At 45.0% G+C, this 14,784-nt stretch overlaps 1 protein-coding gene across 4 annotated transcripts in view; it reads right to left on the bottom strand.

Moving 5' to 3' along the window:
* The window catches only part of ACVR2B (activin A receptor type 2B), a 101,941-nt gene extending 87,383 nt beyond the window's left edge, over nt 1-14,558 (bottom strand). For all 4 annotated transcript variants that reach the window (XM_081343674.1, XM_081343676.1, XM_081343677.1 and 1 more), the window contains exon 1: nt 13,605-14,558. In XM_081343674.1, the coding sequence (XP_081199800.1) occupies nt 13,605-13,656 (52 nt within the window). In that variant the 5' untranslated portion in view covers nt 13,657-14,558. The remainder of the gene's footprint in view (nt 1-13,604) is intronic.
* Nucleotides 14,559-14,784: the final 226 nt, after the last annotated feature.

Raw genomic sequence — 14,784 nt, 5'->3', positions numbered from 1 at the left:
GGTAGATACACATTGCACATTTGACCAAGTTTATTTTTTAGCATCAATGCTTGCAGAAGAAAATTAATCACTGGTGACCCAGCCTTGTGCATAAACAATTAGGAAGTGATTGATCCAAGGACTGTAGACCTTTGCATGTTTTCCTAAAAGTTATGTTCCATCAAACCCAGAAGGTGTTTACCACTACATAAATATTATTAGGATTGCTTTTGACTTTATTAAAGTTACAGTCCGCAAACAGAAACCTCATTGTCAATGGAGGTTTGTTGCAGAACCTGATTGTATTTTTCCCCTGATACTTTAAGTCATGCACATACATCCGAAGATGGATGAAGCTGTTGAGGTGTTGGGATTTGACACTGAAAATAAAGTTGAAAATCCTAACATTCAAAAGAGATGCTAAATTTACACTTCATAATTCTCAAATGCTGGGCTTGATCTAGACCAGGGGTGTCAAACTGCCAGCCCATGGGCTGGATGCATCATAGCGAAGCCGTGCCCACCCTATTGCCAGCAATGGCAAAAAAAAATCGAGATATGTCACGACACGTCACATGATGTTGCAAGTTTGACATGCCTGACATAGACTCTTGTCATAAATGCAGTGCTATGTCCTGACTGTTTGTAATAAATGTCATTGTGATGATCCAAATATCAATACAAGTAGTCCTCCCTTAATGACTGCCCTGTTTAGTGGCCATTCAAAGTTACAACAGCACTGAAAAAAACTTGAGTTGTCTTTGAAACTAATCACAGTGATGGGTTTGGGGACAACTGGCAATCAGCATGCATTTACAACAATTCCAGGGTCACGTGATCACCATTTGTGTACTTCACTGCCAGCTTCCAACCAGCAGAATCAATGGGGAAAGTGGCATGTGATGTCTTGCTTAAGTGCTTGCATCACTTATTCCAATTGTGTCTGTTAAGTGAGCACTACCTGTAGGAATGTGGAAGACAATCTATGGAAATGCAGAAAGTCAGTTTCTTAATAGACTTACCCAACAGGAAGACGATCCTTAACTTAGGGAGACTAGACAGGGGAAAAGCTATATGGACAGAACACACCCTTGAACTACGCCCAATTGGCCAATTAGACTTCCCATCTCCAGCTGATACCAACGTTAGAGCATCACCCTCAATACTTTTGACTTTGTGCCAATCACCAGGAGACAGTGAGTTCTAGTCCTGGCCTTAGTCAGAAAGCCAGCTGGATGACCTTGGGTCAATTTTTTTTATTTTTTTATTTATTTTAATTCCATTTATATCCTGCCCTTCTCCGAAGACTCAGGGTGGCTTACAAGCTTAGCAGTAGCCTTCATTCTATGTATATGCCTGCTTATTAGGGCTTTCACACACACCCCAAGCGGCATTATTACAAAGTCAACTTAATTGCCCCCAACAATCTGGGTCCTCATTTTACCTACCTCGGAAGGATGGAAGGCTGAGTCAACCTTGAGCCTGTTGGGATGCGAACCTGCACTAATTGCAGGCAGCTGGTGTTACTTAAGGAGGCATTAGCCCACTGCTCCACCAAGGCTCAATCCCTCTCTCAGCCCAAGCCCACCTCATGGGGTTGTTGCAGGGAAACAGGTAGAGTTGCATCTTAACTTTGGCCACATGATGATGGGCATACAGCAACAGTTGTGCAAAAAATGGTCGTAAGTCACTTCTTTTCAGCACCACTGCAACTTCAGTCACCAAATGAATGGCTGTAAGTCAAGGAGTACCTGTACAGATTTGCCACTGTTATTTACTGGAATATTCTGATTTTCCTTTCTAATCTGCAGGCCCTGGATTTCCTAATGGCCTCCCATCCAAGTGTTATTTAGGCCTGACCCTATTTAGCTTTCAAGGCCAGCCAAGAGCTAACCACTCTCTTCCTAAACTTCCAAAAATCAGCCTTTCTGCCTAACAATGGTCTGCAGAAGACTCAGATGGCATGAAACCCAGGGGATCGGATGGGTGGCATCCATTTACCAAGCCCCAGTGCCAATTGCCCAATATGAGCATTAATTAAGGCAATCCAGCCAGATCACAGCTTCTTCTTTGTTCCCTTGTGCATGGCAGACATGACTTTCATTCATTAGAGGTGACCGTGAGATGAGGATTATACTGAAATAAAAGTATTTGAAATATGGCCTGTCTTGTGATGCCTGTTTGCTTATTGAGATCACTTGCCACAGAATGGCTTTGGAGGTGTGGGATATATTAACCCCTTTAATGCTGGCTTAAATGAGACCACAAATGATGTCACAGCTAACACCCTCCATTGTTGCTTCTGAATTCCCTGGTGGTTGTGTTCATATTGACAAGCAGTCAATTAATAGCTGGTTGGGGGTTTCTGGGATTTAGAATAGAATAGAATAACAGAGTTGGAAGGGACCTTGGAGGTCTTCTAGTCCAACCCCCTGCTCAGGCAGGAAACCCTATACCATTTCAAACAAATGGTTGTCCAATCTCTTCTTAAAAACTTCCAATGTTGGGGCACCCACAACTTCTGGAGGCAGGTTGTTCCACTAGTTAATTGTTCTAACTGTCAGGAAGTTTCTCCTTAGTTCTAGGTTGCTTCTCTCTTTGGTTAGTTTCCATCCGTTGCTTCTTGTCCTGCTTTCAGGTGCTTTGGAGAATAGGTGGACCTCCCTCTTCTTTGGGGCAGCCCCTGAGATATTGGAACACTGCTATCATGTCCCCCCTCGCCCTTCTCTTTATTAAACTAGACATACCCAATTCCAACAACCGTTCCCTATATGTTTTAGCCTCCAGTCCCCCAATCATCTTTGTTGCTCTTCTCTGCACTCTTTCCAGAGTCTCAACATCTTTTTTACATCGTGGTGAACAAAACTGGATGTAGTATTCCAAGTGTGGCCTTACCAAGGCATTGTAAAATGGTATTAACACTTCACGTGATCTTGATTTTATCCCTCTGTTAATGCAGCCTAGCACTGTGTTGGCTTTTTTGGCAGCTGCAGCACACTGCTGGCTCATATTGAAGTGATTGTCCACTAGGACTCCAAGAAATGTGAAATTTGTAAACCACACACCTTAAAAGTTGCCATGGTTGAGAAACATTATGCTAGGATGATGGTGCCTCCCCTTCATTGGGTATCTTCCAGCAGAAGATAGGTAGCTTTTACAGATAGTCCTCAACTTACAATAATTCGTTTAGTGACCAAAAAGTGACTTAAAAACTGGCTTTTGTACTTATGACCACTGTAGAATTTTGGTCACATGATCAAAATTCAGATGCTTGGCAACTGGATCATATTTATGACAGTTGCAGTGTCCCGAAGTCATGTGATCAACGTTTGTGACTTTCTGACAAGCAAAGCAATGGGGAAGCCAGATCCACTTAACAGCCGTGGTCCTAACAACCGCAGTAATTTATTTAACAAGTATGTGTTCAGAAAGGTTGTAAAATGGAGCAAAATTCACTTTGTTTTGTTTAACAACAAATTTTGTGCTCAGCTGCAGTCGTAAGTTGAGGACTACCTATATTTAGCTGCTCATGAAGGAAAAGGATGGAGAACTTGCACTTCTAAGATCGCATAAGGCACTCAAATACAGTTTTTACTGCTGTCCTCTCTCTTCTCACTATGGTTACTAAAAAAGATTGCTTCTTGCCATAGCGATTTGCCTAAGCTAAGTAGCCAGGAACAGGGCTAGAATTAAGGAATTGCTGAATTCCATGAGAAGAAAAAAAATATATGAAAGGAACTTAAAGTAACAGCATCATAGCCTTTAATCAAGCAGGCATCATCTTAACTCATTTGATTTCTGTTGTGATTCCATTTTAACCAAAGGAAAAAAATCCCCTCCCCCCCCCAAACAAAAAGGTTTTATAGGAGATTGTAGGTATTACCACCATCTGCTGTAATTTGTGGGTAAGTTTCAGTCGCTGGAATCTGCCAAACAGATGTGAAAATGATCAAAAGCACTGGCATGCTGATTGGAAAACATGTGATTTCTTGGCCGCAAAAACTGATGTTTGGGGAAAAGACATTTTTGTCCTTATTCTCCTACTTTACCACAAATTATCCCCAAAGCCAGGAAATGGGAGGGGCCACCCCCAAATCTGCTGAATGAAAGATAACACAAATCTGTGTTGAAATTTTTCTAAAGGGAAAGGTTTTCTGGTGTCAACAGTTAACTGAGACTTGATGGATCCTGACTTTTTAAAAAAAAGTATCCCAAGAAAAGTTAATTTTTTGATCTCTGCCTATATGAAAAGTCTTAAACATCTGCAGGTACAGCCCTAGAATACCTGAAAAAAAAGTCTGACAAAAACCCAAATTGTTCCCCTCAACAATTTTTGCAATTTATCTTTAAAATGTTTTTTTCCCCTGTCCACCCACCCCTTCCAAAAAGCAGAGGAAGGAAACAGGGGGGGGGGGAACAGTAGACTGAGCAAATGCTTTGAAAATATAATTCCAAGAAATTCAGAAAGGGCATCCTATTCTGGCAGCACCCTCAAAGCGTCTTTGCAATTTTAATGAAACAGTTATTTCATTACTTTATTTGAGAAGAGTCTTGACATTATGGATTCTCCACTGTCCGAGGATTCATCAGAAAAATATCATTAACAAACAGAGCTGAGAGAGAAAAGAGAAGCTGAAAACGCAATCGGCACCCGGTTTCATAACCTTACCTAAAAGAATCTTATTAAATCTTAAGGGATTTAATATTTCTTCACCATACAATTTAACTAGGTCAGAATTAACAGAATTTGCCTCAGCTAGGTCGATGTGGGGACTAGTTCTGTTGGGTTACGTTAGTTTGCTGTTTGAATCCTTAGCAATTAGCTTCAGATTCAGAGCATGGTGCAAATCAAAAAGTGGTCACTCCCATTAAGCTCATAATGTGAACTGAACGCTGCCAAGGTTTTGCAATAATTAGGGTTTAATTGATCATAATCACTGGGTGCACAATTTTCCAGAACCCTGTCATGTGTGATGTCAAGTGGCCACTATAAACTACAGTCATATTAAGAGTGGATCCACTTGTTTCAGTACCTACAAAGGGAAATCTTTTTTTAAAAAAACCTGACTGCTTACCATCCATTGTGGTTTAGCAATACATTCAAACCAAGCCATTCACACTTGTTCCACACAACACACTTAAAATTTCTGCCTTATAGGTAGTTATATCCCCATAACTAATGCTATCTCATCCTGTAACTGCCTATCTACCATTCAGACTGCTGATGAACAATTAAAACCTAGACAAATTTAAAGGAATATTTCTATTTTTAAAAAAAAATCACAGAAAGAACATTTAATAATCTGAATGCAATACAGCCCTTTATATTAAAAGAGATGTTTCAGAATTCAGTATAGTACAGAAAGAGCTGTAAAACCTGATGCACATATGCCTAGAGAAAATCTTTGAATTTTCCTAGTTAAAGACCCCAAAAGGGACTAACAACTCAGTTTGAAGTTCTGATGGACAGGGGTCCGTGCTTGGCAACCAACTCACATGTGCAGCCATTTGCAGCATCCCACAGTCAAGCGACCACAATTCATGGTTTCTCAAAAACTCGTGTTTACATCCTGCTTTTGGCAAAGCAAAAAACAAAAAAATCCCAACACCCCAACAAGTGGTTCTTTGAACAACCACACTATACAACCATAGCATTTGTTTAATGACTTCTGCCCAAAAGATTGTAAAATGGAGCTTGTTACAGTGACTTAAGTAACGGTTATCATGCCTTATGACTATAATTGTGAGCTCAATTACACTCATAAGTCTAGGATTACCTAAATATGTATGAAAACCAGCCACAACATTTCCAGTTCAAAATATCTACTAGTTAATTTTCACTCCAGGACTTGGCAACTTTCCAGATGAGTTAGGATCACAACTTCCAGATTGCCAGATCACTGGGGAGGTTACAAAGGATGGTCACATGACCCCTGGGGTACTGCCACCACCATAAATACGTGCCAGTTGCCAAGGCCCCAAATTTTGATCACATGACCATGGGGCATGCTGCAAGTTGTAAATGTGAAAAATGGTTATAAGTCACTTTTGTGAGTGCCACTGTAACTTTGAACAATCACTGAATAAGTTATACAAGTTCTACAAATATTTTTTTTCTAACAAAACAAGAATGTGGATACAATCAAAATACATTTTTGGGTGAAATCATCTGTCTGGGGTTGACTTGAGAGGGTTTAGATTAGATCTTGATTAGATTTATTGAATTTATATGCCGTAAGGTGTGTAGAATCTACCAATCACCCTTTTGCTCATCTGATCTCAGCTGATTCACTGCTTTGTGGAAACAAGATGCAAATCGGAGAACCGGCTTCCACTAATTGATGTATATGGAATTCATTCATAAATTGTAACCTAAACGGACCAGGATTTCAAACACACTGAGTCTTTAACTCTTGAAGCAGCAGCAGTTATTATATAGGATTACAGTTCATAACAAATCTGGATGTTATTATGGGATCTAGTAGCATTTCCTTCTAGAAACAGAGTACATGTGTTTGCAATTCTCATTTTCTCTCTCTCTCTCCCTCCCTCCCTCCTCCCACCCCCCTCCATAAAAAGGTGGGGCCTCTAGAATTGATACTTGAGAATAGTTTAAAATAAGTCAATTATAGATATATGTTAGGGTTGTCTGAAATGGCACACTGGTGATCTTCAACTTACCACCATTTCTTTAGTGACCATCTGAACGGTTATGACTGTTTTTCACACTTATGACCACTGCAGCATCTCTGTGATCACATAATCAAAATTCAGATGCTTAGCAACTGGCATGTATTTATGACGGTTGTTACCCCCTTTTGGAACCTTTTCGACAAGCAAAGTCAATGGGGAAGTCAACTTTACTTAAACAACCCTGCTACTAACTTTTACAACTGCAATAATTCACTTAACAACTGTGCCAAGAAAGGCTCTAAAATGGGGCAAAGCTTGCTTTAACCTTGCTTAGTAATGGAAATTTTGGGCTCCCTTATGGTTATAGGTCGAGGACTACCTGTAGGTGTTTATTGTTATGGGTTTAAGCCACCCAGAATTAAAACGTACAATGTGGGGAGCCCTATCAATCCTTTGAATAAATCACCACCACCACCCCCTTACACTTTATTTCCAAAGCTGGGGGAAACACACAAGGAACAGGAAAAGGGACTTGAATGGATCAGTACAGAAGTGCCTAAGGATAAACACAGATAAAGGTTACTCTCACATTAACAATAAGGGCAACTGATCCAATTTTGAAGGAGAATAACATCCATATGCAATGAAGGCTGGAACATCTAAATAACTGTTCGGTGCCTCTTAAAGCAACCGTGTCCTCTCCTAAGCTCATATGACTGTGCGGTGGGAGAGGGAGATAAAATTCATTAAGGTGGTATTTGCACACATATACGTGTTCCATATTTTCTTCTTCAATTACACAGTCCTAATGGAATGAAATGGTTGGGTATTAGATGGGTTCTGTCAACAGCCCCTAAACAATCCTCAACCCATTCCTCTAAGTCACCTCGCAATTTTCCAAATTTAGGCTGAGATTTCACATTATGTTTTGAATGTAAATAGATGAGATTTGTCCAGAACTATTTTTTTTTATTGACAGTCATTGCTTCCTTGTCACTAAATACTGATTTTTATTTCTTCTAACAAGCTGCAGCTGTCATAAGTTGCCTCAATTTAGTATTTATTCTACATCTATCCATGTGTTGGTTAGAAACATTTCTTGCCCAATCAACAGATAAAACACACTGGGCATTTTTCAATGCAAACTAAATCATGTTGCCATTTTTTTAATGGTTCCTAAACCCACACCAGTTCATGAAACAGGACATGGCTTGTTTTGAAATAAACTACAATGAAACTACAATGATTGTGAAAGTAACTCTTCTCAGTAACATTTGTGGTTAGGTCCAAACCTGATTCCTGGGTCATATGATCACAGCCTCCCTTGTGTTTGTACGATATGTTTGAGAATTTTAAAAAAAACACTGAAGAAGATCAAAATTCAAGTCTGAAGGACTGGAAGTAAATTTTGCAGCCTGTTTTACAGCAGTCTTTAAGTGAATATTGTGGCTGTTAAGCAAATGCAGTAGCTGTTAAGCAAACATCACAGTTGTTAAACAAAACCATTGGTTTAAACAGGTGTTTTTTTGACAGAAACATTGAGAAATGCCGTCACAAGTGAGGAACACCATAACTAGTCACTAAGCTGACTCACCCAACATCTGGTCATGGGACAGCTAATTGTGTTCTACAGGTGTTTCAAGGTTCATAAAACGACAGTCATAAGTCAAGGATTACCTGTAGAAGGACTTTAAGAGAAAATTCGAAGAGGACATGCAATACCATACAATTTCCTGCACCTTTCCTTCACTAAAGATAGCAAGGAGGCAAAAATTAGGATTTACAATAGATTAATGATGAACATTCTCATAAAAACAATCAGCTTCTCCCCAATTAATTTCCCTGTTGTGCAAACCATGATTGACCATGGCTAGATATTAAAAGATAACTTTAAATATAAAAACCACTAAGATCAGATAAAGAGGCTTCTGTTTGTTTGCAACAGTGTCAAACCAGCTACCTACGTAAAATAGAGAATGTTATCTTTGCATGGAGGTCCTATTTATCAATGCAATCTGAAACCTGACCTCTGTTTAATTTTTTCCAGTTCTTTTAGAACTGTTCATTTTGTTCAGGGACACCCAAACAACTGTGACAGCTGATGGAAGAAGGAGGAGCTTCTCCAGTTCAACACAATGCCCATCATTTCAGCTTGCTCAGAATTATAGGCAGTCCTCAACTTAGGACAACTGGGACCAGACTTTCTACTGGCCATTAAATATGTCATGCCTGATTTTATGACCTTCTTTGTCACGATTGTTAACCGAATCACTGCAGTTCTTAAGTGAATCACAGTTATTGACTCAAGCTTCCCCCATTGACTTTGTGTGTCAGAAGCTGGCTGGGAAAGTTGCAAACGGGACACATGAATTCCAGGGCACTGCAACCCATCATAGGTTGGTTGCCAAGCCCCTGGATTTTGATCACATGACCCTGGCAATGCTGTGATAATCATAAGTTCAAGGACTGGTCGTAAATCACTTCTTTCAGTGCCGTTTTAACTACAAGCAGTTGTTAAAAGAATGGCTATCTGTCGGGGAATACCTATACGAAGCTACAGGCCAGGGGTGGAGAAACGTGGCTCTTTTATGACTTGTGGACTTCAACTCCCAGAATTCCTCAGCCAGCATGCCTGACTGAGGAATTCTGGGAGTTGAAGTCCACAAGTCTTTAAAAGAGTAAAGGTTTCCCACCCCTGCTATACACCTTTAAATCAAGAAAAGCAGAGAGAGACAGTTCTTCTAAACAAAGGGGTGTCCAACCTTGGCAACTTTTAAGACTTGTGGACTTCAACTCCCAGAATGACTCACTGGGGAATTCTGGGAGTTGTAGTCCACAGTCTTAAAAGTTGCCAGAGGATGGAAACCTCCGTCGTACACCTGAACCATTACGCTGATTTGTGTTTCTCCTGGCTTCTAATTCAGTGTGGATTACTCTTTAGTAAGCATGTTTAGGACTATTCACTTTTACACAGGCATACATTTCCTTTAAAGTAAGTACCACAATCGTCAAAGAGTCCTGATATTTAGAGTGGCACAATCTATATCTAACCATAGATTTTTTTTTGTTAATAGGGTCTTGGACGATAGTTCAAGAGTTTTGTGTTTTTTAAAGATCGGCACCATTAACCTTGGCACAGCAGTTCATTGAGTTTAATTAGCAAGCTAATGAAACTGGTCTCCAGCACAAGAGGATAAATGAGGAAAGGCTTTGGAAAAGTGTTTCGGATACAATTAATCGCTTTTTAAGAAAGGTGAACTTTTGCAATTTTCTACCAGAAGCTGCTGTTCCTACAAGGAAGCTTTCTGTTCACAGCAAGGGGGGAAATGACCCCTTTCTGAAGAGTTGAAATACGGGATAATTTGCCAACAAAACCATACAGAACAACCTGGTCATCAACCAAGTCCCTGTATACTCAAGCAGGTAAGCAAAGTATCGAACCATATTTTGCTCTTTTTTTTTTACAGGGCACCATTGGCTGCTCTTTCAGAAAGGGGCCTGAGCATTTTATTTTTTTAAAATCCTGATACTCTGCTTCTGTTTTGTTACTAGTTACTTATTCAGGTTATTATTATTACTATCTGCATGCAATACAAAGGCATGCACACCAACACAGAACTGAAAGCATCATGCATGCACAAATACAAGGCTTCAACACTTCAGTTACAGCTTTGCAGCTAAGCATTTCTAGGGCAGCTGAGGAATTTAAGCTTCGTTAAAGCTACCTTTAAAAAGACACCTAACAGGGCTAACTGTTTACCTTAGGGAGAGCCCTACTATTCCCATCCTCCTCATTTAAACGTTCAGAATTACATTTTTAGGTTCAGAATTACATTTTTAGGAAGCCAATGAAAGCCGCACAAGCAAGGTGTGCTGCGTTATTCCTAAAAGGCAATTTTTAATCGCATTCCAGCACGCGTATAAATATAAGCATGGTTCCACATGAAAACACTGGTTTTGCTTTGGAGAGCAATAGGGGGAAAAAAATAAGCAGGGTATTTTTGCTCAAGTAAGCCGGAGCAGCGGGTTATAAAAAAACCTTTTTAAAATAAAAATCACACAGGAGAGAGATGACCTAAAAATAGCTCCTTCGTATAAATCATGTTTCCAAAACGGAGAGCAGTTGGTGACTATAGCCATGCAGAATTTTGATACAGCAAGCACACAGGCACACATCTGATATTGTTGCTCCCAGCCTAGCCCGCTCTCTTTCCAGAAATCTCTAGATGGTACCGCTGGGCTTTCCACACCAGCAGAATTTCTCGGAAAGACCCACAGCTCGGTTCAAGCAATGGCCGGGTGTTTGGACCACTAGCACACACTGCAAACCCTCTTTTTTTGGTACATTTAAGCTGCATTAAAATGGGGAGGGGAAGAGAGAAGAGAGAGAGGACGGAGAGAAAGGAAAATGGAGCGAGCTTTGTTTACAGCACCGACCGGCGAGGAGGCAGTGACAGTGAATGTATAATGGGTACCCTGAACAAAGAAAACCCAGCGAAGCAGCCACTTCGCCGGCTTTAACCCCTGCCAGGATTTCGAGCCCGCTCGCAAACGGATCTGCAGGCGCCGCGGACATAAAGCGAGGGAGGAAACGGTTAAATGGAGACCGGGGACCTACATGTATCTAGCGTGGTACAGAACAGCTCCGGAGGACACGGCTTCCCTCCTCCCTGCTTGCTCTGGGGGGGGGGAGCCTCTGGGGGGCAATGCCAGGATGGAAAGAGGGCCTGAGGCCCGTTCCTCAAAGAGAGGAGTAGCCGATGGTACCCCGTAAAAAAACACACACACACACACACAAACTACAACAGCAAAACCAACTGAACAGCGTCTTGCAGCTTGCGGAAAGATGCTCGCGCAGAGAACGGGCTGGGCAAAGGGTAGCGTGGGACAACTTATGCCCAGAACCGAAGCGAAACAGCGGCCGAGCTCAGGATAGACAACCAGGGCAACGTTGCCTTATAGAAGGATCCCTTTTCCATCCCTCGGAGGCTCCCTACGGGGCAGCCGTGCGAATGTTCGTTGCTTTCCAGGGTCCAAGCCCCATCGCCCCCTCCCCTCCCGCGCCGGTCAGTGACGTCAGCACTCCCTGTTGTTGTTATCCCGCGGCCACGAGATCGGCGTGTTGCGCGCGCCGCGTTTTTCGGCCAAGCCGGCGGCCGCTACCACCAACCACCGCCGCCGCCGTGCTCGACGTTGCTCCAATCTCCCCCGCAAGGGTGATATTTCTTTTTTTTTCCCCTTTCGCAGACCCCTCCCCATCTCCTAAAGTCATCCAAACAAGGAGGGGGAAGGAAGAGCGCACAACAAAAGCTGGGCTAGAGAGAGAGAGAGACACCCACCCACCCCCCTTACGCGCCAATGCTCGCCTCCCGGCGCTGGTGGAAGGTTTGCCGAGCCTAAGAAAGGAAGGCGCAACACGCCGCCTCCCGCCCCGCCGTCATCCACCTCCTCCTCCTCCTCCTCAAGGCTGGGGCGGGAAGAGAAAAGCAGATTTGCAGCGGGATCTGTGCGATGGGACAATAAGACAACATTTCCATAACAAGAGAAAAAGGGTCTGGCACCAAAGTTGCAGCCCGGGGCTGGAAAACATCCCTTTGCTCCGCGCTCCCCATGCACGCGGACCTCCCCTCCCGCGCCCCTTTCTTTAGCAACCGGGATCATCTAAGGGGGAAATATCAAAATAAGTGAAAAGCCAGGCACGGTCCAGGCTGGCATAAATGTAGACGAATTTGCACCGCTCACCCACCGCCAAACCTTCCCGATCCCCACATTAGAGCTTCGGGTTGTTTTTTTTAAGCCAGCCTGCCTGCCTGCAAAGCAGCACGGAATAAAATTCCTTCGGGGAAGTTGGTTTGGAGCAGGGCCTTGCCAAACCCAGGGCGACACCCTCATCCGCTTGTTTACATTTGCAACTTCTCCGCTAATGGGCTTGCTTCCCTACCCTCCAGCCTCCCAAGAAACCCGGCCCAACTCGGGCGAAAGTTGAACGATTCTCTTCTCCAGGGAGGAGAAAGAGTCAGTCGCCCTCCTCCTCCTCCTCCAGCGCCGGCCAGCAGCGTTTGCAAACTGGTTTGAAAAGGGCGCTCTGATCCGTTCAGCCACCGAGTAGCTGCCGCCAATAAAGGCGGAGGATCGTTAAGATCTGGCTGAAAAGAACTCTTTTCAAACCGCGCAAAGTCGTCCTATAGCGCTGGGGAAAGAGCCGGCGGTGCATCTCACGCCCGCGGGATTTCGGATAGCCGTTTCACACCAGGCGTTATCTTGAAAAGAGGATGCAGGGGCGGGAGAGATGGAGGAACCACGCGCATAAAGGAATCCCCAGGGAACTTGTAAAGAGGAGAGAAAGCCAGAAGGGGAACGCGGAGGCTCTTCGCGAGGTCCCACACTTCCAAGCGAAGCATCGCCTGGCGAGAGCCGGGAGCAAAGCTCCGAGGCCTTGCGCGCCCTGCCCCTATGCTGAAGGGGAAAAAAAAGAGATTATCTTTCGCCAGGGCGAAAAGCCGGAGCACGCGAGGCGAAGGGGAAAGCCGAGCGATCCTCTCCTCTCCGGCTCAGCTTTGTTTCCCCAGCATATGCTTTACGGGGAGCAGCCTTGCGCTCCTAGAAGCGCACCGGCCTTTTGGGTCCTTTCCAACGGGACGCCGCTCTCCTCCCGTGTTTCAATCCGCGAGCAAAACACGCGGCAACGAGAGGGAAGCAGAAGCGAGAAGCCACGATTGACCCTAGTGGCTCCCGCAGCGTCAAAGTGGGCTTGTTTTTGTTCTCTCTCCCCCCACCCTTCCAGAACCAACCTCACCCCATTAACGCTTGGGGGTATTTCCCCGATTTGGCTGCCTGCACATTGGGTTTGCTGCTGCTGGGTCTCTTCTGGGAACCACCATTATTATTGTTGTGAATAATAGGATTATTATAAGACCCAGATCACACACACCCCCTTTTTTCTTCATTAACCAAGGAGGAGGTGCCCTTCGCAAACTTTTCCCGATACTTACGTATGCAAATGCTTCCCCAAAGGAAGGCGAAAGTTAGCCACGAAATCTTCATTGTCCCTTTTCTCTCCGTCTCTTGCCTGCTGGTGCGAGGAAGGGTCGGCGGGGGGGGGGAATGAACCGGCGACTGAGAGGGAGGCAGGCTTCAAAAAATTGGCTCCGTCCTTTTCAATAACAATGAAAGGGGAGGAGGATTAAAATCCTTCCCGGCTCTCGGTAAGCAAAGTCCCGCAACAGGAGAGCCAAGAAGATATGTCGGGGCGGCTTTAAATCCTCAAGACAGGTGGATCGCAGGCTGCCCGGTTCCAGGCGCAGGGCTGCCGCTCCAATTCACATTAGATGCGTTGGTCCGAAGAGGATCCGAGGGGTCGCTTCACCGGGTCTGCTGGGCGCTGCTGGCGGAGAGGCCAGCGAGCCCTCCACGAGCGGCCCCTGCCCCAAAGCGTCCCTTGTCTTCTTGGTCTTCTTATTCAGCAGCCGCGGCGGCAGCAGCAGGAGGGGGTGGGTAGGGGAAAAGCCGCGGAGGAGGAGAAGGCGCGGCGTAGCCCCCTCACCAGAATTATCCGTCCCCTCCCCCAATTAAATTAAACCTCCCTCGCTCACGCGCGCCTAAGTCCAGAGCAGGAGGCGGCGGCGACAGCCAGCAGAAGAAACTTTGCCTCGGGGAGTCCGGGGTGGGGGTGGGGGGTGTCCAGATCAGGCACCCCTCAGGCAACGGCGGCTGCCGACATCGTTATCAAAACAGAGCGCGAGTCGCTCCTGCGGCTTCGGCCACGTCCTCCTCCTCTTTCTTCACCGCCGCCGGCTGTGCTGTTCGGGCCGGGAGAAGAGGTGGCGAAGACGCTGCTGCAGGGGACCGACGGAGCGCGGTAGTCAGTCCCGCTGTCGGGCATCGCTCGCCGGCTCGGCCACTCGGGGAACGGGCGAGCAGCGTGCCTGCCGCTCCGAGCGGGAGGCGAGACTGGGGCTGCAGTTGCCATGAACAGGCAGGCAAAAGCAGGCAGGCGCGCTCACGAGCCCGCCCCGCGCGCCTTCGGGCCCGCCCCTTTCCCCCGGTTCGGGGGAGGCGGGCGAACGGAGGACGAGGTGTGGTGTTTGGAGGAGAGAAAGGTGCCCGGATGTTCGAGGCGAAAGTGGGGGCCGGAGCAGGGAGGCGGGACCAGGGGGGAGGATGCTGGGCAAA

Source organism: Vipera berus, assembly GCF_964194415.1.
Source record: "Vipera berus genome assembly, chromosome: Z".
Classification (NCBI taxonomy): Eukaryota; Metazoa; Chordata; class Lepidosauria; order Squamata; family Viperidae; genus Vipera; species Vipera berus.
Note: the sequence above shows the minus strand (reverse complement) of the source record. Positions and strands in the feature narration are given on the sequence as shown.